Source organism: Scyliorhinus torazame, chromosome 16 (assembly GCF_047496885.1).
Source record: "Scyliorhinus torazame isolate Kashiwa2021f chromosome 16, sScyTor2.1, whole genome shotgun sequence".
NCBI lineage: Eukaryota > Metazoa > Chordata > Chondrichthyes > Carcharhiniformes > Scyliorhinidae > Scyliorhinus > Scyliorhinus torazame.
Genome location: NC_092722.1, coordinates 145,188,072 through 145,211,863, shown reverse-complemented (window position 1 = coordinate 145,211,863; position 23,792 = coordinate 145,188,072). Strand labels below are relative to the sequence as shown.

Sequence of the window (23,792 nt, the reverse complement as noted above, 5' to 3'; positions counted from 1 at the left end):
GTGCCAGTCGGCGGACATCGCGCCGATACCGGAGAATTTCACCCCAGATTCTCCAAGTAAGTTCAGATGGATGAGCCCTCCTTGGGTTGATCCCATTCTGATAAAATGAGTGACATGCAATGTTGTATTCTGCCTGCTTATGACCTAAATTTATGTTCTCTCCCTCACAGGCACTAGGAAGTCCAGACAGAACTTCAGAGGCAACATAAGTCCCAGCACCCATGCCACCTCAGGGGAAGAATCTGAGGAGGCATTCAAGAACAACAAAGAACAAAGAAAAGTACAGCACAGGAACAGGCCCTTCGGCCCTCCAAGCTCGTGCCGACCATGCTGCCCGACTAAACTACAATCTTCTACACTTCCTGGGTCCGTATCCCTCTATTCCCATCCTATTCATGTATTTGTCAAGATGCCCCTTAAATGTCACTATCGTCCCTGCTTCCACCACCTCCTCCGGTAGCGAGTTCCAGGCACTCACTACCCTCTGTGTAAAAAACTTGCCTCGTACATCTACTCTAAACCTTGCCCCTCTCACCGTAAGCCTATGCCCCTTAGTAATTGACCCCTCTACCCTGGGGAAAAGCCTCTGACTATCCACTCTGTCTATGCCCCTCATAATTTTGTAGACCTCTATCAGGTCGCCCCTCAACCTCCGTCGTTCCAGTGAGAACAAACCGAGTTTATTCAACCGCTCCTCATAGCTAATGCCCTCCATACCAGGCAACATTCTGGTAAATCTCTTCTCACCCTCTCTAAAGCCTCCACATCCTTCTGGTAGTGTGGCGACCAGAATTGAACACTATACTCCAAGTGTGGCCTAACTAAGGTTCTGTACAGCTGCAACATGACTTGCCAATTCTTATACTGAATGCCCCGGCCAATGAAGGCAAGTCAAAGAAGTCCTTTTATCTGCACCCTTCACCAGCTCCGAGACACACACTCCATGGGTCCTATTTATATAGTAGGCTCAAGGTCACAATTGGGTGGCACGGTAGCACAGTAATTAGCACTGTTGCTTCACAGTGCCAGGGTCCCGGGTTCGACTCCAAGCTTGTGTCTGTGCTGAGTCTGCACGTCCTCCCAGTGTCTGCATGGGTTTCCTCCGGATGCTCCGGTTTCCTCCCACAAGTCCCCAAAGACGTGCTGTTAGGTAATTCGGACATTCTGAATTCTCCCTCCGTGGACCCAAACAAGCGCCAGAATGTGGCGACTAGGGGCTTTTCACAGTAACTTCATTGCAGTGTTAATGTAAGCCTATTTGTGACAATAAAGATTACTATTATTATATGGTGAACACTTCGCAGATACATCTCCAATGGAGTCAGAGTCAGTGACAGTCCAGACCTCTGACACTTGGAGAACTGCTGGAGATCAGGCACCCACTGAGACCGAGTCTGACGATGAGCCTCTGGAAGCTGCTATGTTGTCACACATGCTGGAGTTGCAATGACAGGTCAGGGCAAAAAGTCAGGGAGAGTTGCGAGAAACAGTCAACAGACTAGAGTGTAGGATGGAGGAGTCAATAAAAAAAGATCCGTAATCAATGATGATTATGAAACTATGTTGATTGTTCACTAGATTTCTCTGGTTTATTCAGAACATCCTTTCGGGAATGAAATCCGCCATCTTTACCTGGTCTGACCCGCAGCAATGTGGTTGACTCTTAAAAGCCAATTGAAATGGCCGAACAAACCGCTCAGTTGGAGGATAATTATGGATGGGCAATAAATGCTGGCCCAGCCAGCAACGTCCATATCCCACGAATGAAGAAACAGCTGAAGATGGTTGAGTGTAGGACACTCCTCTGAGGAACTCCTCCAGTGATGTTCTGCGACTGAGATGATTGATCTCCAACAGCCACAGCCATCTTCCCATGTGCTGGGTATGACTCTATCCAATGGAAACCTTCCCTCCTGATTCCCATTGACTCCAGTTTTCCTCGTGCTCCTTACTTCCATACCTAGTCAAATGCAGCCTGGATGTCAGGGTCAGTCACTCTTGCCTCACCTCTGCCATTCAGCTCTTCTGTCCATGTTTGAACCAAGGCTGCAATGATGTGAGGAGTTGAGTGACCCTGGCAGAATCTAAACTGAGCGCCAGTGAGCAGGTTATTGTTATGCAAGTGCCCCTTGATAGCACTGTTGATAATCCCTTCCATCACTTTACTGATGATCGAGAGTGGACTGATGGGCCAGTAACTGGCCAGGTTGAATTTGTCATGTTTTTTCTGTATAGCACATACCTGGATAATTTTCCACATTGCCAGGTAGCTGTCAGTGTTGTAGCTGCACTGGAACAGCTTGGTTCGGGCACAGCAAGTTCTGGAGCACAGGTCTTCAGTTCTACCTCCGGAATATCGTCAGAGCCCATCGCCTTTGCAGTATCCAGTGCCTTCAGCCATTTCTTGATACCACTTGAATTGAATTGGCTGAAGACTGAACATGTGTGATAATGGGGACCTCCGGAGGAGACCAAGATGGATCATCCACTTGGCACTTCTGGCTGAAGATTGCAGCAAATATGTTAGCCTAATTTTTGGTACTAATATGCTGGGCTCTCCCATCATTGAGGATGGGATATTTATGGAGTCTCCTCCTCCAGTGAGTTATTTAATTGTCGATCACCATCCACAGTGGCAGTGTGTTCCATCTACAAGGTGCGCTTCAGGGACTCACCAAGGCTTCTTTGTCAGCACCTTCCAAACACCTTGAACTCTATCACCCAGAAGACCAAGAGCAGCCGACACCTGAAATGTACCCCTCCACGTCACACATCATCCTGACTTGAACCAATTTTGTTGTTCCTTCACTGTGACTGGGTCGTAATCTGGGAATACCCTCCCTGATAGCAATGTGGGTGTACTTGCACCCCATGGACTGTGGGAGCACTTAACGCTGTATTTGACTGCAGCAGTTGAAGAAGACGGCTTACCACCACCTTTTCATGTGCAATTAGTGATGGCAATAAATTTTGCTCTTGCCAGTGATGCTCACATCCCATGAATGAATATTTAAAAAATTGTCCACTTTATTCGCAACAATATGACAGAACCAGATCATTTTGATTTTATCCGTTGGTTGTGGGAGCACTTAACACTGTATTTGACATACTATTTCTGCTCTTTAACAGACTTGTAGTGAGGCAATCAAAAAAACTGCAAGGGGTAATCAAGATAACTCCAGGAGATGATGGTTACCAATGATCTATGACCAGCTGAACTTATCTAACCTACACAATCTCAATAAATAATCTGCTTAAGCCAGCATTGTAAGGAAGAGATATGGGGCAGGATTTTCTGTTTAGGAGATATGGCGTGTTTCTGAGACTATGTGTTGATGCCACGCAGGATCCATGGACTTTCACGACAGCAAAACTGGCACCAAACATCGATTAATTCAGCAACTATGGAGGGGCTAGTACCGGTACCACGTGGAACACAATCAATTCCAATGAAAACGGTGAAGGATTCGCCAGGTCCGTGATCGACACTCAAGAAGCTGACAAGCTGCAGCCGCAAATGCACACTTCACTCCCCTCACACACCATCCCAGCCAACAAGATGGCACTGGTTGTGCTGGAGCACCCCCATACAGCTGATGGGTCGGCTGGGGCCAGGGAGCACCTAGGGGGGGGTGTCCTGGGGGGGCCACCTATACGACCCTTGGTCCTAAGTTTACCGTGGGCAGTCAGCGGCGTGCGCAGCTGCATGGCTGCCTTGCCAGCGGCGGCAATGGTATTCCCTGCCCATCCACCCCAACCCCACAGCCCGCCTCCTGGTCACCCCCCCCACTACTACCCTTGGCCCTGGCAGAAGCCCCCAGCCAGCGGCACAACTGTCAACAAACTATGTCAACAAATAACTCACTGGATGTTGGACACCTTCAGTACGCCCTCTCTCTCCCTCAGCAGCCACGATGTCGGTTTCACGAGTGAACCACGCCGTCGGGAACTTGGCCCATCGGAGGCGGAGCATCGCGGAGGCCCCAGAGAATACCGGGTTGGGTCCGCTAATGGCATGCAAACGGAATTCACTGTATGTGCGTTCTGGACCGCATTGACGCTCCTGTCGAAGTGACGGAGAATCGCGATTTGACGTCAAATCGGTGCCCACTGCGATTTTGGCGTTGGAACCTATTCCCCGCCCAATCGCATTCCGCGATTTCGGCGTCACTAACGGAGAATCCCTCCCTATGTTCTCTTGCCACACCTGAAACGCACCTGATTTGCGCTCATGCTGGGAGCACAAATCAGGACGTGAGCTTCGATCCTGCATCAAGGACCTGCAGGCTGCCTCCACCTCTGATGTGCATCCTCAGGACACACCTTGATGTAGCACCAGGCCACAGAAGATCAAGATTAAGATGCAGGAATGAGGGCAGCAGGGTGGCATTGCTGCCCACGGCACTGAGGACTAGGGTTCGAATCCCAGCCCTGGGTCACTGTTCGTGTGGAATTTGCACATTCCCCCCATGTCTACGTGGGTTTCGCCCCCACAAACCCAAAGATGTGCAGGGTAAGTGGATTGGCCACACTAAATTGCCCCTTAATTGGAAAAAACAATTGGGTACTCTAAATTTTAAATAAAAGATGCAGGAATGGGAGGATGACTGTGATATGCCACAGGTTCCCACTCGAGCTCTTGAATGGCCCGCTGGCGTAAAGGTTTAGGGGCTGCAGTAACCTTCATGGCCACCGGGACTGAGTGTCCTCCCCCTCCATGGGTTGCCATGTCCGCGAGGACATGGCACAGGTGCCGCACTGTCTCCCTGTTGAGACGCAGTTTTCTGCGGCATATGGTGTCTGTCATCTCAATGAATGACAAATGACCCCTGTACCCCAGGGATGATCGTTGGTCTCCCCTTTGTGTTGCTCCTCAGCCTGATAGGCGGCTGGTCTTCAGGGTTTGCAGTGGTCACCTGCACATGGGGTACCGCCTCCGGCCTGCGTTGTTGCTGGTGTCTGCCCGCCTTGGCTGCCACAAGCAACGCATGGGCAGCCTCCAAGGGATCAACTCCAGCAAAGATTGTTACATCTGGAAGGAATTGGAGAAGGAAACAGACCGACAATCAGTTAGGGCTTCCATCCCAGGACTCGCAAATCCCCGAAGCTTCCCCCATAATTACCATGACTGTCCCGCCTTCTCTCACGGTGCCATCCAGTGCTGGCAAACCTTGACCTGCACACGCATCTTTGGCCATATCAGGAGCTCCCAGACCCCACGCCCATGGCCCCTGCTGGGAACATTAGGGAGATGTGCTCAGCTGCCCTCCGCTCATTCACATACACCTAACATTTGTCTGTGAGAGAATCCTCAATGGTGAAGCCCTGCTCTTTACCGTTTAATTGTTGGCTGTTGCCTCTATAGTGCTAGAGTTCAGGCACGCTGTTCAGGCATCAAGGATTGCTGAACATGCAGTGCGCTAATCATCCTCTGAGACATGGCACCTGTGCCTTCGAGGAGGCACTTGAGAGTTGAGGATCGTGAAGTGCTCTCACAACTAACAAGGCTAATTCCTCATTTGAAATAGACTTTGCTGTGAAGCGAGAGGCTGCTCACAGTCAAATGCGGTGAAATTGACCTTCATGAGTTAAGCTGCAGCATGGCTCTGTCCTGGGAGAGTTTGGTAGGACAGACAAGCTGAGGTGTGGCTGCTCCTGGTATGGATCTCCACAATATTTAAAGATGGCTTGAAGGCCTCACCACCCCACCCACCCCGCAACCCAACCCCCAACCTGGACCCCACAAGTCCCAGAGCAATCCCAACCCCCTCTGAAGATCTGCACAACCTCTGAGCACAGGAGCAGCAGCTCCGGTGCCCTTGAATCGCATGCCAGTAAGTGAAAAGGGCTACTCACCTCCTCACTTTCCATCAGTAGCCATTGCGCCAGCTTCACAGTTTTGAAAAGGAGCACTAAATGACGCCCGCATGACTTCCTGTTGGGCAATCCGGTGACTCCCAGGAATCCGCTGCATTCGACTTCGATCTCATTATTGAGATTAAAACCAATGCAAATTAAGCTGAATGATAATCTTGCCATTTTTAGGTGATTTCCGTAATTCACAATCGGGAGCGGGCCAGGTGAATCGCAAAATTATTCGCACCTGACCCGAACCTTGATTTTGCCCTCTCCAGCTATTCAGTCGGTGCGCCCGAATCTGCGCTGGGCGCAACGCGGTGGCAGAATGGCGCCCTGGATCTTTTTCCAGAACTTCAGAATCCGCTGCCATAAGTGGTGATTAATGGAGACGGTAGTTCACGTGGAATAATACTTATATAACAAAATATAAGCTCTAATTTGTGCGCTTGGTTATCTCCAGCCATACTTTGGAGAACGATGAAAAAGAACAAAATACTGAGGATGCTGAATCTGAAATTAAAACTGAAATTCAGGAAACATTCAGCTGGTCAGGTAACATCAGTCAACCGAGTAACCAAATTTACATTTCAGTTCATGCCCTGAAGCAGTGACCCCGATATTTATGGGGAGATGGGAATGTGCGGGTGAGGCCTAACAAAGTTGACAAGCCTGACAAAAAATGCTTTGTAGCTCCTTCTGTCACCCACCAGTTGACAGGACGGACTGATGGCCGGTAGGCGGGAAGGAATACTGGCGACAGGAAGTCACAGCTAAGACCCTTGAGGGTTATGCCCATAAACCAGGATGGGGAGGGCCCCATAAATTGGAGCGGGTAAAGGCCTGCAAGATCACCAAACGGGGCTGGGCAGAGGGTGGCATTTGGGACTGGCCGAGAAGCTTGCAATCGGGGCTGGCTGATGTGTGTGCATGGTGAGTTAGGGTTATTTTGCCCCTATTTCAAATTTTTAAACCCCACCCCTCCCAACCTTCATGGATAAAGGTTAATATTTTCATTGATGCTGCCTGAGTGCAACAGTCTTTCCAACATTTTCTGTATTTATTACTTTGAAGAAGCCTATTTGTTTTCACCATAACTCTCTTGTGTTAACTGTAAACCTCCAGCAACTGATCAATGAATATCCCAAGACCCTTTTCAGTTCTGTTACCAATGTTCTGAAGGGTGAAGCAGGTGTTATAAAGCCATCACAATAGAAAATCAATGTAAGGCCATTATTAGGATTCTCTCGAAGAAGGCATTGGGATTGAAGAAATGTGTGATGGTGAGAAATGAGATTGAGCATGAATGAACATAATCTACAATATATGGATGATGTCATATATATTATATATGTGCCCATTGATGACAATCAATAAAAATTACTGGTATCAATTGACTTTGGTTTATTTCAGTGCATTTTACCCAAATTAATAAATTATGGCTGGCACAGCATAGTAACAACACCACGTGGTCTGCAGCAGTTCAAGAAGGCAGTTCATCACCACCTTTTCAGAGATGGGCAATAAATGCTTGTCTAGCCTGTAATAGTGGTTAGCACTGTGGCTTCACAGCGCCAGGTTCCCAGGTTCGATTCCCGGCTTGGGTCACTGTGCGGAGTCTGCACGTTCTGCCCGTGTCTGCGTGGGTTTCCTCCGGGTACTCTGGTTTCCTCCCACAAGTCCCGAAAGACGTGCTATTAGGTAATTTGGAGATTCTGAATTCTCCCTCCGTGTACCCGAACAGGCGCCGGAATGTGGCGACCAGGGGCTTTTCACAGTAACTTCATTGCAGTGTTAATGTAAGCCTACTTGTGACAATAAAGATTATTATTATTATTATTATAATGCTCTCATCACACAAATGAATATTGAAAAAAATATAGCCTCTACAAGTGGATTCCTCCACAAGTGGAAAACAACTTCCCAACTCTGTCAAATATTTCAATTGTTCTAAAGTCTTTACAGCCTTCTCATTTCTGGAGGAGAGATGGCCAACCTACTTAGTTTTTCCTGATTATATAAACTTTGATTTCTGGTATTATCCTTGTAAATCTTTATTGTACTTCAAATCATTTCCCTTCACCACTTGTGCACCATTTTGCACAAAATGCATCAGGGCATTTTGCCAAGGACGCTTTGGCAGCATCTCCCAAACCCCTGACTTCTTCTTTGAGGGCAGTAGATGCATGGGAATGCCATTACCTCCAAGTTTCCTTCCAAATCACACGTCATTCTGATTTATACATATTCCTTAACCGTTCCATCATCATCACTGGGTCAAAGGCCTGAGACTCCCTACTAGCACTGTGTAAGTACATGCACCTCACAGACTACAGCTCACCACCTCCTCCTCAAAGATAATCAGAGATGGGCAATAAATGCTGACTTTGGCAGTGATGCCCACATCCATGAATGAGTTAGAAGTGAAGTGCCAACAATGAGAACTACCTGTCTGTTACTGTGCTTTGAGCTACATATTCTGCTGGAAATGTATGCCATTCATCTGTCCCCACTTTCTAAAGTTTCCTTGAAACTCACCTATATAATCTCATCTTCCATCTCCCTTCACTCTTCTCTCAAGTCCTATTCCGTTCCCACCCCTTTGTGTATATTCCTGGGATAGTTTACTACATTACAGATGCTATATAAATGTATATTGTTGTTATGTTGTGTCAGCCATAATTTGTTCTATCAATTTGGATAAAATGCACTGTAATAAAATAAAGTCAATTGATACCAGTAACTTTTATTGATTGTCATCAATGAATGTTAATGGTGGTGGATGGGGTACCAATCAAGTGGACTGTTTTGTCCTGAATGGTGTGAAGCTCCTTGTTGTGATTGGGGCTGCACCTATCCAGGAAAGTATTGAGAAATCTATCACACTCTTGACTTCTGCCTTGTAGGCGGGAGAATGTCTTGGGGCAGTTGGAAGGTGAGTGACCCACCACAGGATACCCAATTTCTGACCTTTTGTAACTATAACTATAACATTCATGTGGTTGGTCGAGTTAAGTTCTGGTCAATGATAATCCACCGAGATATTGATAGCAAGGGGCTCAACAATGTTGCTGGTATTAAATGTGATGGTTAGACTTGCCTGCAGCTATACCTCATCAAATGGCTGGAGAACCTCTGATAGCTAGTGTCCTCCACAAATGACCTCAGGGCTGTTGTGTAGTTGCCAGTTTTATGTATATCATTAATGCTTGAATGATCTCAGAGCAATGCAGAGATGACATCAGTTCTTAATCTAAAAATTTTATTTACAGATATCTCAATAAGTACAGGAATTTCTACATGCACAATCCCAGCTCTTTCCGGAAATTTCTGTATAGTGTCAGTTACTTAATGCTCAAGCTCCGCCCACAAGCTTAAGCAACCAAGTAGAGTCAGCATATATCAAAGATAACTATCTTAATGAAACATAGATCAATCAAATCATTGAACACTAGACAGACCAGCAAGCCTTTCCTCTGTTGTGAGTAACACAGAGGAATACATTACTAAGGAGGCACACAGTTTTGGACTACACTGCACAGTTCTAGTTTTTGTTTTAATGGAAGGATATATACTTGTGGGAGGAAACCGGAGCACCCGGAGGAAACTCACGCAGACACTGACTCCGCAAGGACAGTGACCCAAGCCGGGAATCAAACCCAGGTCCCTGGCGCTGTGAAGCAACGGTGCTAACCACTGTGCTACCATGCCGCCCAGATTACATAGTCACTAATAAATCCTGTTGCGAATTCAGGACAAACTTATTTTTCCAGAGTGTAATAGTGAATGCAAATAGCAGAAATGCATTTAAGGGGAAGCTAGTCAAGAACATGATGGAGAAAATATTAAAAGTGTATGCTGGTAAGGTGAGATAAAGAGTTTGGGAGGAAGCTTCTGAGGAGTAGGCATGGTCTAATAAGGCTAAATAGATTGTTTCTGTGCTCCAATGACTTAATACAAGTCAACAATGAGCCATCTACATAGGCGTGATACAAGAGCATTAGCATGGAACTTGGGGATGGAGTGGAGGGTTGAGGGGTGTGGTCTTGCTGAACCTATTTCCTGGAGTTCACTATTGAAATGACAGTGAAGGAATTCTACTTGAGCCCAAAACACACACAGAGTCAGAAAAACAACTGTTCCTTGTGTTATGGTCTGTGATTCACTTAAAGGCTGTCAGCAAGCTGCAGGTGCCAAGTGGATGTCCCACTGCAACTCACCAATTGAGGATTGTCAGAATCAGCCAGTTATCATGGGGAGCCAGTATATGAACTTGATTTTCATATTTAAATAACCTGAAGCCTATTTCAAGCAGTCAACCTCAGCAACTAAAAGGCACGGAAGCCAATAATTGTGCCCACCATTTCTCTTCAGACCGATGAGGCACAACAGATCATGTGGCGCATTTTGGAGGCCTAAGGGCCATTTAAGTGTGCAAAATGAATGACATAAATGGAATAGGAAGCAAGTTTCTAAAGTGGCCTCTGCATTAGTAGAACAGGAGAAGGCAAAAGATGGTCATAAATGGAGCAACATTGACACGGAAGGGGTCACTGGGGAAGTACAACGGTGATCAGTGCTGGACCCAGTCCTATTTACAGCTTTGAGCTAAGGGCAGGAACAAAGCTGTTTATGTTTGTGAAGGTTGCCAAATTATGGAGGAGCGTTCAAACAACAGAAAACTGTCAAATGAAATGCATAGAGATCTGGATAGGTTGGAAAGGTAAGCTGATGAGTGGCAGATGGCATTTAATTTCAACAAATGCAAGTTAATGAGACTAGGGAAGGGGGAAAAAAGTGGTAATATAAACTAAATGGATCAGGCTAAAGGACACAACACAGGAGGCGGATGTGTTTTTTTGTGAATAGCTCACTGAAATCAACAGAGCAATGTGCAGCAGCAAAAGTTAACTGGATCTTGAAAGGTATAATCAGACGCAGAGAGCACAAATCCCAGAATGTGGTAATTATACAAGACACTGGCATGACCACAGCTGGAATATTGCCTACAATTCTGGTCACTGTTCTACCACAATGATATCCAGTCATTGGAGGCAATGCAAAAAAAGGCAATCAAATTGATACCTAGATTAAGTACTTTTTTTCTGGAGGCTTGTTTTATGTTTTATTGCAATTTTTGCAATAACCATTCCTAAGTAGTATTAGTTTTTTATTAAGCAATAAGAAATATATGGTGGCATGCTGAGAGCAATTTTATATCCATCCGATTATGTAAAATGGGTGAGATTGAATTGATTACTCCGTATGCCCCTGCCTGACCTTTACTTCAATTGACATCAGTGGAAAATAAATTTGGGGACAGTGTAAAATAGGATGCTAATTCCACATCACCCATTTTACAACATTGCTCTATTAAAATGACCCCTGTTATGTTTTAATTGATAATAATAGTAAAGCTAGACATAAGAATATGGGAAGTACAGGATCAAATAAGAATCCACGATCCATTTGTCAGAAAAAAACCTCTTCAAGATAAAGTTGAAGAGTCTGGGATTTACTTGCAGAACAAAAAGGGCTCGGAGATATTATTCCAGTGTTCAAGCATCTTAAACGAGCATACACATTGAAACCCAATAAAAAGTTCAAGAGAGGTGGTGCAAAGCCAAATGGAGTAGTAATAGAACAAGTAAATAAAGAAAAGATCTGTACTTCCTCGATTTCCTTTTCTTCACTTTTGGATGGTAACTATTTGGATGGTTCTGCAGTTTGCACCAACCTGAGACATAACTGTTCCTTTAGATTTAAGTATTTTACACAAAATGTGCTGAATGTGTGGAACAGATTGTCTGGGAAGGCAATGTAACAAAATACTATCAAAGTTGAAGGGAGAGCTGGATAGATTTTTGAGGGAATGTGTAATTGAGAAGTTTTAGATTTTGTGATTGCCCAGTTGGACTGTAGGTCCTCTCCAGTCCTATTCCCTTTGCTTTGCTGTGCATCTTTGCTGCACTTTTAACGATAGATATAACATATCACTTCAAACTTTCAAAATCACAATTTGAATAGGTAACCTGGATCAGTTTTGTCTGCTGGTAAAGTCTTGCCGAAAAGTTTAATAAAAGGTACCAATCCCACCTAAATGATAATTTGTTAATAGCAGTCACATTTCCCGAGCTGGTTCATTTGCATGGCTATTCACAAGGCTATGTTCAGGCCAAGGGAAAGCACACACTCTCTTGCCAACACCATGGGCAGCACAGTAGCATTGTGGATAGCACAATTGCTTCACAGCTCCAGGGTCCCAGGTTCGATTCCGGCTTGGGTCACTGTCTGTGCGGAGTCTGCACATCCTCCCCGTGTGTGCATTGGTTTCCTCTGGGTGCTCCGGTTTCTTCCCACAGTCCAAAGATGTGCAGGTTAGGTGGATTGGCCATGATAAATTGCCCTTAGTGTCCAAAATTGCCCTTAGTGTTGGGTGGGGTTACTGGGTTATGGGGATAGGGTGTAGGTGTTGACCTTGGGTAGGGTGCTCTTTCCAAGAGCTGGTGCAGACTTGATGGGCCGAATGGCCTCCTTCTGCACTGTAAATTCTATGATAACCACTGTGGGTGTATCTACACCACATAGACGGCAGTGGTTCAAGAACACACCTCACCACCACCTTCCCCAATTAGGGATGGCCAATAAATGCTGGCCTTGCCAGTGACACCCACATCCCGTAAACAAATAAAGGAGAAAAGCTACCACGAGAGTAGAAAATGACGTTCTCATGAAGTTTACAATAATTGTGAAAAAGGACAGTGTCACGATGGGAAGTCAAAAATTCTGAAACCTTTCAGAAAAGCTCAATAATGCATCCAAATCATTAGCAGCTTTGCCAAGGCTGAAGAACAGTAGATTATGAAGCACCGCATAAAACTGAAAGAAAGGAATGCTTCTGTGCAGCCTCGGGCTCCAGCAGACCGATTCTGTCACTTGCTTTGCCAGCCCTATGGTGCATGCCAGCAGGTGCCATTATAGCAGATGGCACAACTCTGCATCTGACTCACTGCTGACCCTGGACTCTGTGAAGACATTTACCCATAGCTATTGCCAGGTAGATGCAACATGCCAGGTAGGTGCACATATGGTGGGTGATATCTTGGCAGGTTCTGCTAGTCATACCAATGATCTCCTTTTATGCACTATCAGTTTTTCTTTCATTTGTTCATGGAACTTGGGCATTACTCAAAATGTATTATCATCCCTTGAGAAGGTAGTAGCGAGCCACCTTCTTGAATTACTGTAGCCCTTGTAATGAAATTACTCCTACAGTGCTGTTATGGAGGGAGTATCCAGTTTTTTGACCTGGCATCAATGAAGGAACTATGATATATTTAAAGTCAGGGTGATGTGTGACTTGAAGGGGGGAACTTGCAGGTGGTGATGTTGCCATTCTCCTGCTGCCCTTGTCCTTCCAGCTGGTAGAGGTCACGGATCAGGAAACCGCTGCATAAGAAGCATTGGCAAGTTGCTGTGGTGCATAATACTGGACAGGATTTGCTTCATGTGGGCAATCGGTTGCTTCATTATCTGAGTGAAAAAGCAAACACAGGAAATACTCGGGCGGGGCTTGCAGCAACAGCAGAGAGAGAAAGGTGTAGCCTGTACCCTTTCTGCAGAACTGGGTGAAGTTAAAAATATAATAAGTTCTGAGCAAGTAAAATGGGTAGGGGGTTGGAGGGAAGGGGGGGGACGGGGGGAGTGAGAAAAAAACCGAAAGGTGACAGGGTGGTCGGCCGGAGAGGTGAAAGTTTTCATGGTGCATAACCAAAGCACAAGTAAATAATGGGTCAAATAAATAAAAGATATGTTTAGAGGAGGTGTGAATGGCAGGTTCATGAATAGCTGTCATCGGAAAAAAATAGAGAAGGTGCACATTCTTTGTTTATTTCCACCCACTTTAGCCTTGCACCATGAAAACGTTTTTCATTTAATCTCTCACCACAGATGTTACCAGACCTGCTGAGTAGTTTCAGCATTTCTTGTTTTTCTTATGGGTTTCCAGCATCCATAGTATTTTACATTTGTCGTTACCTGAGCAATTGTGAATGATGCTGACAATTTCCAATGAATAGTGAATATTCTCATTTCCAGCAGTATGGCTGAAAGATATTTGGGCCTCGTATGCCACCCTAAGGAACTGCAGCGGAGGTGCCTAGGGCTAAGCATGACTGGTCTCCATCAACCACATTCATCTTTCTTTGTGTCATGTGTTACTCCAGCCACGAGAGACATTTCCTCCTGTTTCCCATTGAGTTCAGTTTTACTGCCGTTCAGTCAAATTCAAGAGCATTCAAGATCTTGACAAGGGCACTCATTCACACCTCAGCTCTGGAACTCAGCTCCAGTGTCCATTTTTGGACCAAGGATATAATGAAATGTGAAGCAAAGTAGAATCATAGAATTTACAGTGCAGAAGGAGGCCATTCGGCCCATCAGGTCTGCATCGGCCCTTGGAAAGAACACCCAACTTAAGCCCACACCTCCACCCTATCGCCATAACCCCACCAAAACGTTTTGACACTAAGGGCAATTTAGCATGGCCAATCCACCTAACCTGCGCACCTTTGGACTGTGGGAGGAAACCAAACCATCCAGAGGAAACATACACAGACGCAGAGAGAACGTGCAGACTTTGCACAGACAGTGATTCAAGCCAGGAATCGAACCTGGGACCCTGGAGCTGTGAAGCAACAGTGCTAACCACTATGCTACCATGCCGCTCACTGTGCAGTTCTGGCTGTAACCATATTGAGTACTGGTGAGCAGGCTATTGGTGAGTAAGTGCCACTTTATAGCATTGTTGACTCCTTCCATCAATTAAGAGTAGGCTAATAAGGTGGTAATGGCAAGTGTTAGATTTGTCCTCATTTTGTTGATAGTACATACCTGGGCAAGTTTCCACATGGCCCAGTAGATGTCAGTGTTGCAGCTGTACTTGTAACAACCTGGCATGGAGTGCGGCTAGTTTTGGAGCACAGGTGTTCAGTACTACAGCAGGGATGGTATTGGGGTCTCTAGCCTTTGCTGTCTGCAGTGCACTCAACTGTTTCTTCACATCATGTGGAGTGAATCGAATTGGCTGAAGACTGGCATCTGTGGTGATGGCGAACTCTGGAGGCCAAGATGGATCATCCACTCAGCAATTCTGGCTGAAGTTAATTGTCTTTATTTTTTGCACTCATGTGCATCATGGCAGCTTTGTGCGCCTGTGGTACTGAGGTGTGGGCTAAGGTTTCTGGCATTGCACTGTAGCTGGGAATTCATTGAATGAAAACTTTTCCTATTTATAACATTGAGGGGGTAACACATGGGGAATTTCAGTGGCATATGCATTCCATCAATTGCTCCTTGAACTTTTGAGAATCTTGCTAATCTGCAGGCCATCAGAGATCTTGCTGTTTTATTTGTATGCATCATTTGGGAAGGGTAGGAACTGTACATTTATCCCGAATAGAAATGTATCTCTCCCGTTGTACATATTGGTGCTAACGACATAGGCAGGAAGGGGCATGAGGTCCTGCAGCAGGAGTTCAGGGAGCTAGGCAGAAAGTTAAAAGACAGGACCTCTAGGGTTGTAATCTCGGGATTACTCCCTGTGCCACGTGCCAGTGAGGCTAGAAATAGGAGGATAGAACAGCTAAATACGTGGCTAAACAGCTGGTGTAGGAGGGAGGGTTTCCGTTATCTGGACCACTGGGAGCTCTTCCGGGGCAGGTGTGACCTATATAAGAAGGACGGGTTGCATCTAAACTGGAGAGGCATAAATATCCTGGCCGCGAGGTTCGCTAGTGTCACACGGGAGGGTTTAAACTAGTATGGCAGGGGGGTGGGCATGGGAGCAATAGGTCAGAAGGTGAGAGCATTGAGGGAGAACTAGGGAATAGAGACAGGGTGGCTCTGAGGCAGAGCAGACAGGGAGAAGTTGCTGAACACAGCGGGTCTGGTGCCCTGAAGTGCATATGTTTTAATGCAAGAAGTATTACGGGTAAGGCAGATGAATTTAGAGCTTGGATTAGTACTTGGAACTATGATGTTGTTGCCATTACAGAGACCTGGTTGAGGGAAGGGCAGGATTGGCAGCTAAACGTTCCAGGATTTAGATGTTTCAGGCGGGATAGAGGGGGATGTAAAAGGGGTGGCGGAGTTGCGCTACTGGTTAGGGAGAATATCACAGCTGTATTACGGTTGGACACTTCAGAGGGCAGTGAGGCTATATGGGTAGAGATCAGGAATAAGAAGGGTGCAGTCACAATGTTGGGGGTTTACTACTGGCCTTCCAACAGCCAGCGGGAGATAGTGGAGCAGATAGGTAGACAGATTTTGGAAAAGAGTAAAAACAACAGGGTTGTGGTGATGGGAGACTTCAACTTCCCCAATATTGACTGGGACTCACTTAGTGCCAGGTGCTTAGACGGGGCAGAGTTTGTAAGGAGCATCCAGGAGGGCTTCTTAAAACAATATGTAGACAGTCCAACTAGGGAAGGGGCGGTACTGGACCTGGTATTGGGGAATGAGCCCGGCCAGGTGGTAGAAGTTTCAGTAGGGGAGCATTTCGGGAACAGTGACCACAATTCAGTAAGTTTTAAAGTGCTGGTGGACAAGGATAAGAGTGATCCTAGGATGAATGTGCTAAATTGGGGGAAGGCTAATTATAACAAAATTAGGCGGGAACTGAAGAACCTAGATTGGGGGCAGATGTTTGAGGGCAAATTAACATCTGACATGTGGGAGGCTTTCAAGTGTCAGTTGAAAGGAATTCAGGACCGGCATGTTCCTGTGAGGAAGAAGGATAAATACGGCAATTTTCGGGAACCTTGGATAACGAGAGATATTGTAGGCCTCGTCAAAAAGAAAAAGGAGGCATTTGTCAGCGCTAAGAGGCTGGGAACAGACGAAGCCTGTGTGGATTATAAGGAAAGTAGGAAGGAACTTAAGCAAGGAGTCAGGAGGGCTAGAAGGGGTCACGAAAAGTCATTGGCAAATAGGGTTAAGGAAAATCCCAAGGCTTTTTACACATACATAAAAAGCAACAGGGTAGCCAGGGAAAGGGTTGGCCCACTGAAGGATAGGCAAGGGAATATGTGGAGACAGAGGAAATGGGCGAGGTACTAAATGAATACTTTGCATCAGTATTCACCAAAGAGAAGGAATTGGTAGATGTTGAGCCTGAAGAAGGGTGGGTAGATAGCCTGGGTCACATTGAGAACCAAAAAGACGAGGTGTTGGGCGTCTTGAAAAATATTAAGGTAGATAAGTCCCCAGGGCCTGATGGGATCTACCCCAGAATACTGAAGGAGGCTGGAGAGGAAATTGCTGAGGCCTTGACAGAAATCTTTGGATCCTCACTGTCTTCAGGTGATGTCCCGGAGGACTGGAGAATAGCCAATGTTGTTCCTCTGTTTAAGAAGGGTAGCAAGGATAATCCAGGGAACTACAGGCCGGTGAGCCTTACTTCAGTGGTAGGGAAATTACTGGAGAGAATTCGTCGAGACAGGATCTACTCCCATTTGGAAGCAAATGGACGTATTAGTGAGAGGCAGCATGGTTTTGTGAAGGGGAGGTCGTGTCTCACTAACTTGATAGAGTTTTTCGAGGACCTCACAAAGGTGATTGATGCAGGTAGGGCAGTGGATGTTGTCTATATGGACTTCAGTAAAGCCTTTGACAAGGTCCCTCATGGTAGACTAGTACAAAAGGTGAAGTCACACAGGATCAGGGGTGAGCTGGCAAGGTGGATACAGAACTGGCTAGGTCATAGAAGGCAGAGAGTAGCAATGGAAGGATGCTTTTCTAACTGGAGGGCTGTGACCAGTGGTGTTCCACAGGGATCAGTGCTGGGACCTTTGCTGTTTGTAGTATATATAAATGATTTGGAGGAAAATGTAACTGGTCTGATTAGTAAGTTTGCAGAAGACACAAAGGTTAGTGGAATTGCGGATAGCGATGAGGACTGTCAGAGGATACAGCAGGATTTAGATTGTTTGGAGACTTGGGCGGAGAGATGGCAGATGGAGTTTAATCCGGACAAATGTGAGGTAATGCATTTTGGAAGGTCTAATGCAGGTAGGGAATATACAGTGAATGGTATACCCCTCGAGTATTGAAAGTCAGAGAGATCTAGGAGTACAGGTCCACCGGTCACTGAAAGGGGCAACACAGGTGGAGAAGGTAGTCAAGAAGGCATACGGCATGCTTGCCTTCATTGGCCAGGGCATTGAGTATAAGAATTGGCATGTTGCAGCTGTATAGAACCTTAGTTAGGCCACACTTGGAGTATAGTGTTCAATTCTGGTCGCCACACTACCAGAAGGATGTGGAGGCTTTAGAGAGGGTGTAGAAGAGATTTACCAGAATGTTGCCTGGTATGGAGGGCATTAGCTATGAGGAGCGGTTGAATAAACTTGGTTTGTTCTCACTGGAACGAAGGAGGTTGAGGGGCGACCTGATAGAGGTCTACAAAATTATGAGGGGCATAGACAGAGTGGCTAGTCAGAGGCTTTTCCCCGTGGTAGAGGGGTCAATTACTAGAGGGCATAGGTTTAAGGTGAGAGGGGCAAGGATTAGAGTAGATGTACGAGGCAAGTTTTTTACACAGAGGGTAGTGGGTGCCTGGAACTCGCTACCGGAGGAAGGAGGTGGTGGAAGCAGGAACGATAGTGACAATTAAGGGGCATCTTGACAAATACATGAATAGGATGGGAATGGAGGGATACGGACCCAGGAAGTGTAGAAGATTGTAGTTTAGTCGGGCAACATGGTCGGCACGGGCTTGGAGGGCCGAAGGGCCTGTTCCTGTGCTGTACATTTCTTTGTTCTTTGTTCTTTGAATAGAGTAAAAGTTACTTTTTGATGCAGCGGTGACTATCTACCTGACTATTGTGGCAAAGTCATCTGCTGTTGCCTGGAAGGATCCGGACGCAACATAATTTAAGGCAGTAGTGATATTGACTGATGTTGTTCTCTCGGAGGAAGTGGGCTGCAGATCTTCTGTCAGTAATTGATAGACTTCCATAATAATCTCTGCAAAGAATCGGGAGAGACTTATAAGTCAAAGTGATAATTTCTTGGTCAGTCGACCTTTGGTGAGTTGTTAGAATAGAAAAAGCTATCTACTGTGGGACTGATTTTAAAACCTCTACCCAGCCTATTCATGTCCTCCATGATAGAAGCTAAATGTCTTTCCATTGGGAAATTCATGCTAACAATGGCAGACAGCACTTTGAGAACCTTTTGAATGAAACGAGAAGTAAACGTTCTGACTTGAAATCATAATTCAGGATAAAATAAACAGTCACTTGTACAGGCGTGGATTAATTAAGGAAAGCCAGCCTGGATTTCTTAAAGGAAAATTGTGTTTGACTAACTTGATTGAGATTGTTTTTGAATGAGGTAATACAGAGGGTTGGTGAAGATTATGTGGTATACATAGGCTTCCAAAGGAAAATTGATAAAGTGTCGCATAAATGGTTTGCAAGCAAAGCTGAAGCTTCAGGAATGGGGCATGGATGCTTCGTGAAGGGAAATGAAGAAGAGTGGCAAATGGCTATTTTTTGGACCCGAGGAGATATACAGTGGGCTTCCCTAGAGGTGGTACTAGGTCTACTGCTTTTCTTAGAACAAAGAGCAGTACAGCACAGGAACAGGCCCTTCGCCCCTCCAAGCTTGCGCCAATCCCTTATCCTATCAAGATCAACCGCCTGTATCTTTCTATACCTCGTCTGTTCATGTGTCTATCTAGATAAGTCTTAAAGGCCGCTAACGTATCTGTCTCGACCACCTCACTTGGCAGTGCATTCCAGGCCTCTGTGGAAAATATATGTCTCCCCCCCCCCCCCCCCACCTCCACTGAACCTATCCCCTCTGACTTTGAACTTGTGTCCCCTTGTAATTGTCATTTCTGCCCTGGGAAAAAGCCTCCAACTGTTTACCCTATCTATGCCCCTCACAATTTTATAAACTTCTACCAGGTTGCCCCTCGGCCTCCGTCTTTTTAGGGAGAACAATTCTAGTTTATTCAATCTCTCCTCATAGCTAATATCCTCCATACCAGTGAACATCCTTTTCTGTACTCTCTCCAAAGCCTACCTGTCCTTCTGATAGTGTGGTGACCAGAATTGGACACAGTATTCCAAATGTGGCCTAACCAACGTTTTATATAACTGTAACATGATTTGTGAACTTTTATTCTTGATGCCCCATCCGATGAAGGCAAGCATGCTATATGCTTTCTTTACCACCATTTCTACCTGTGCTGCCATTTTTAAGGATCTATTGACCTGCACGCCCAGATCTCTCTGTGTCTCTATGCTCGTGATAGTTCTCCCATTTATTTTATAGCTCCCATCTGAATTGGCTCTACCAAAATGCATCACATCGCATTTCTCCACCCAATTTTGGAGCGTATCTATATCCTGCTGTATTCCCTGACAATCTTCATCACTATCCACCAATTTGCAGATCAGACCAGCTACGTTTTCTTCCAAGTCATTAATATATATCACAAACAGCAGAGGTCCCAGTGCTAATCCCTGCGGAACATCACTAGTTACAGATCTCCATTTGGAAAAACACCCTTCCACTGCTACTCTCTGTCTTCTATGGCCGAGCCAGTTCTGAATCCATCTAGCTAGTTCACCCCTGACCACGTCTGATTTAATCTTTTGCACCAGCCTGCCATGAGGGACCTTTCAAATGCTTTACTAAAATCCATGTAGACAACATCTACAGCCTTTCCCTCATCATCCGCTTTTATCACCTCCTCAAAAAACTCAATTTAGTTAGTGAGACATGACGTCCCTCGTACAAAACCATGCTGTCTGTTGCTAATAAGCCCATTCACTTCCAAATGTGCATAGATCCTTGCCGGGTTTCTCTGATCCCGCGGTCAAGTTCTGACGCAGGAGTCAAAAGCGGCGCGAGCCGCTCCGGCGTCAACGGGCCTCCAGGCCCAGGTATTCACCCCTTCCCAGGGGCTAGTACGGCACCAGAGTGGTGTCCGTTGCTCCAGCCAGCGGGCTCGGCCGACGCGGGTCCGCGCATGCGTGCTACGTCCGGCGTGAGTTCGCGCATGCGCGCCACGGCCGGCACAAGTTCGCGCATGCGCATGGGCAATATGGTGGAGTCCTACAGGGGCCCAGCGCGGAGGAACATAGGCCCCACCCCAGTAATAGCCCACCCGCCGATCGGTAGGCCCCGCTTGCGGGCCAGTCCACTGTGGGCCCCCCCCACTCCGGAGTCGGATCCCCCCGCCCCCACACCAGGACATCCCCCGCAGCCAGAACTCCGAGGTCCCGCCGGGTAGGACCATAGGTATCCTCCACCGGCGGGCCTCGGCCGAACTCTCCGGGCACTCGGCCCATCGAGGCGTGGAGAATTGCCGGGGTCAGAGGCGCTTTCAACGGCCCCCGACCGTCGCAGCGGCGGTGCCTGAGAATCGGGGCCGGAGAATCGGCGGGCCGGCATCGGAGCGGCGTGGTGCGATTCTCCGACCCGGCGGGGGATCGGAAGATCCCGGACAGTCTCTGAGAATCCTTTCCAACAATTTCACTATCACTGACGTCAAGCTCACTGGCCTATAAATACCTGGGTTATCCTTGCTACCCTTCTTAAATAATGGGACAACATTGGCTATCCTCCAATCCCATGTGGCCAACGAGGAAACAAAGATTTCTGTTAGAGGCCCAGCGGTGTCATCTCTTGTCTCCCTCAGTAATCTGGGATAGATGTCATCTGGCCTTGGGGATTTGTCTACCTTATGCTTTTCAACACACCTAACACTTCCTCCCTGACTTGTCCTAAAGTGTTTACATATCCCTCTGAGACACCACCAATCAACGTGTCCCTCTCCTTTGTGAATACCCATGCAAAGTACTCATTAAGGATCTCACCCATTTCCTTTGGTTCTACACATAATTTCCCTCCTTTGTCCTTGAGTGGACCAACTCTTTCTCTAGTTACCCTCTTGTTCCTAATATACGTATAAAATGCGTTGGGATTCTCGTTAATCCTGTCTGCCAAGGTCATTTTGTGACTCCTTTTTGCGTTCCTAACACCCTGTTTGAGCTCTTTTCTACTTTCCCTGTATTCTTAAAGAGGCAGTAACTCTGACTCAAGCCCATCCTCACCAGCCCTCCATGAAAATGCAGTGGGCAGGCACTATTGGGTAGGAGGCAGGATCATAATGTCAGGCAATCTCTCGACTTCCACTTCGCGCTTCCAAGGGAAAAATTGCCCCAGGGCTTTTTTGGGAGGACTATTCACATACAGATTTTCTGAAGCAAATTTGTGGTGATAACCACCTTTGATTCTGTTTACCACCTCAAATCCACCAACAGTGGCGAAAAGTCCTCCTCAGATGGTGGAGAAGGCAAGGATCATTGAGTATTTTTAAGGCAAAGGTGGATAGATTCTTGATTGGCAAGGGAATCAAAGGTTTCGGGGGGAGATGGGAATGTAGAACTTGAAACACAGCACAGCAGCCATGATCTTATTGAATGGTGGAGCAGGCTCAAAGGGGCAACTGGCCTACTTCTGCTCCTATTTCCTACGTTTGTGTGCTCATATGACGCTTTGTGAAAATAACAAATCACAATCCTTTAAAAAAATGCGCTAATAGAGAAAGTGATCAAGTTATTTTTCATGCTGTTTTTCTGACCTTGAGATAACCTGCGGAAGTTGTTGAGATAACAAGGGGTGGAACCAAACAGCTGACAATCTACAGAAACTTATAACAACAACAACGATTAGTCTCTAATGGATCTATTTAGACCATTTCTCTGTAGGGAATACATGAGCAGCAGTCTTAAAGAGATAGGGGAAGGTGAGCAGCTGAACCTAATAACCATGCTCCAGTTTAACTGTGAACAACACCACAGGAGGTCTGCCGCATTACATAAAAATATATTTTTCATTCCTTAGATAAAAGCAGTGTTCTAAAACAGCATATCATCCAACACAGTGTGAACAATGACCGAGTGGGGCTTTTAGTACCTAATAGATTCTGTATTTGCCGTGTGCATTTTCACAATAAAAGACCACAGATTTGACAGATTATTGTTCAATTATAAATAGAATAAATAAATTTGCTGCCATGAATGCACGCACTTTCTTCAATTGTAAACAGGTTGTTGTGTTAGTAACTGGTTTAAATTGAGAAAACAAATTGTGATTAAAAATGTAATTAAAGGCCAGCAATGATGCAGGGCTGAACTTTTCACTAGCTGTTGCTTTCCTGTTATGGCACTGCCATTTAAATAATGGGTTTGCCAATCCAGAATGGCACCAAAATAGAGCTGACACTCATTTTCTGTAAGGCCTTAATATCATTCTTTTTCCACTGGGTATGTTTCTCAAGAAAACCTGAAAACAAATATTGCCATAGCTGCAAAAAACATTTATTTTGTATTTACCCAACAGAAAGCAATACCAGGAAAATTAGTTACGCAAGAGTAGATGAGATCTGGTACCTCAAAAGAAGATGAAAATCAGAATAAATAGCAAGAGTGACAGATAAACCAAGATTAACTTGTCGGTGGAATATATCATAAATAACATGCACAGTGAGGGAAAATGGGATGAAAGATTACAATTTATTTTTACAACATGTATATCAATTGTATTTTATGGTTAATTGGTGTCTATATTGAATAAAATCTGATGACTTATCTGCAGTCATTAAAACATTAAAACCAAGTAGTATTCTCTTTCATACAGAAGTTTTGATCTTTCTACCAGCTATATAACACTCATTGGATATGATTTTTTTTTCACCACACTGCAATACTGCCACACCAATTATGAAAATTACTGCCATGAGACTCATTAAAACCTGATGTGCCACACTGCCTCTTCTAGCCTCTACCATGGCAACAGAAAAATATCTAATCAACTACTACACCCAATGGGTAACTATGCTTTAAGACAATACAGCA

General features: G+C 45.8%; 1 protein-coding gene across 1 annotated transcript in view; it reads left to right on the top strand.

Moving 5' to 3' along the window:
• Positions 1 to 1,294, top strand: part of mgmt (O-6-methylguanine-DNA methyltransferase) — a 735,973-nt gene extending 734,679 nt beyond the window's left edge. The window contains exon 6 of the mRNA XM_072479183.1: positions 171 to 1,294. Within this exon, the coding sequence (XP_072335284.1) occupies positions 171 to 209 (39 nt within the window). The 3' untranslated portion in view covers positions 210 to 1,294. The remainder of the gene's footprint in view (positions 1 to 170) is intronic.
• Positions 1,295 to 23,792: the final 22,498 nt, after the last annotated feature.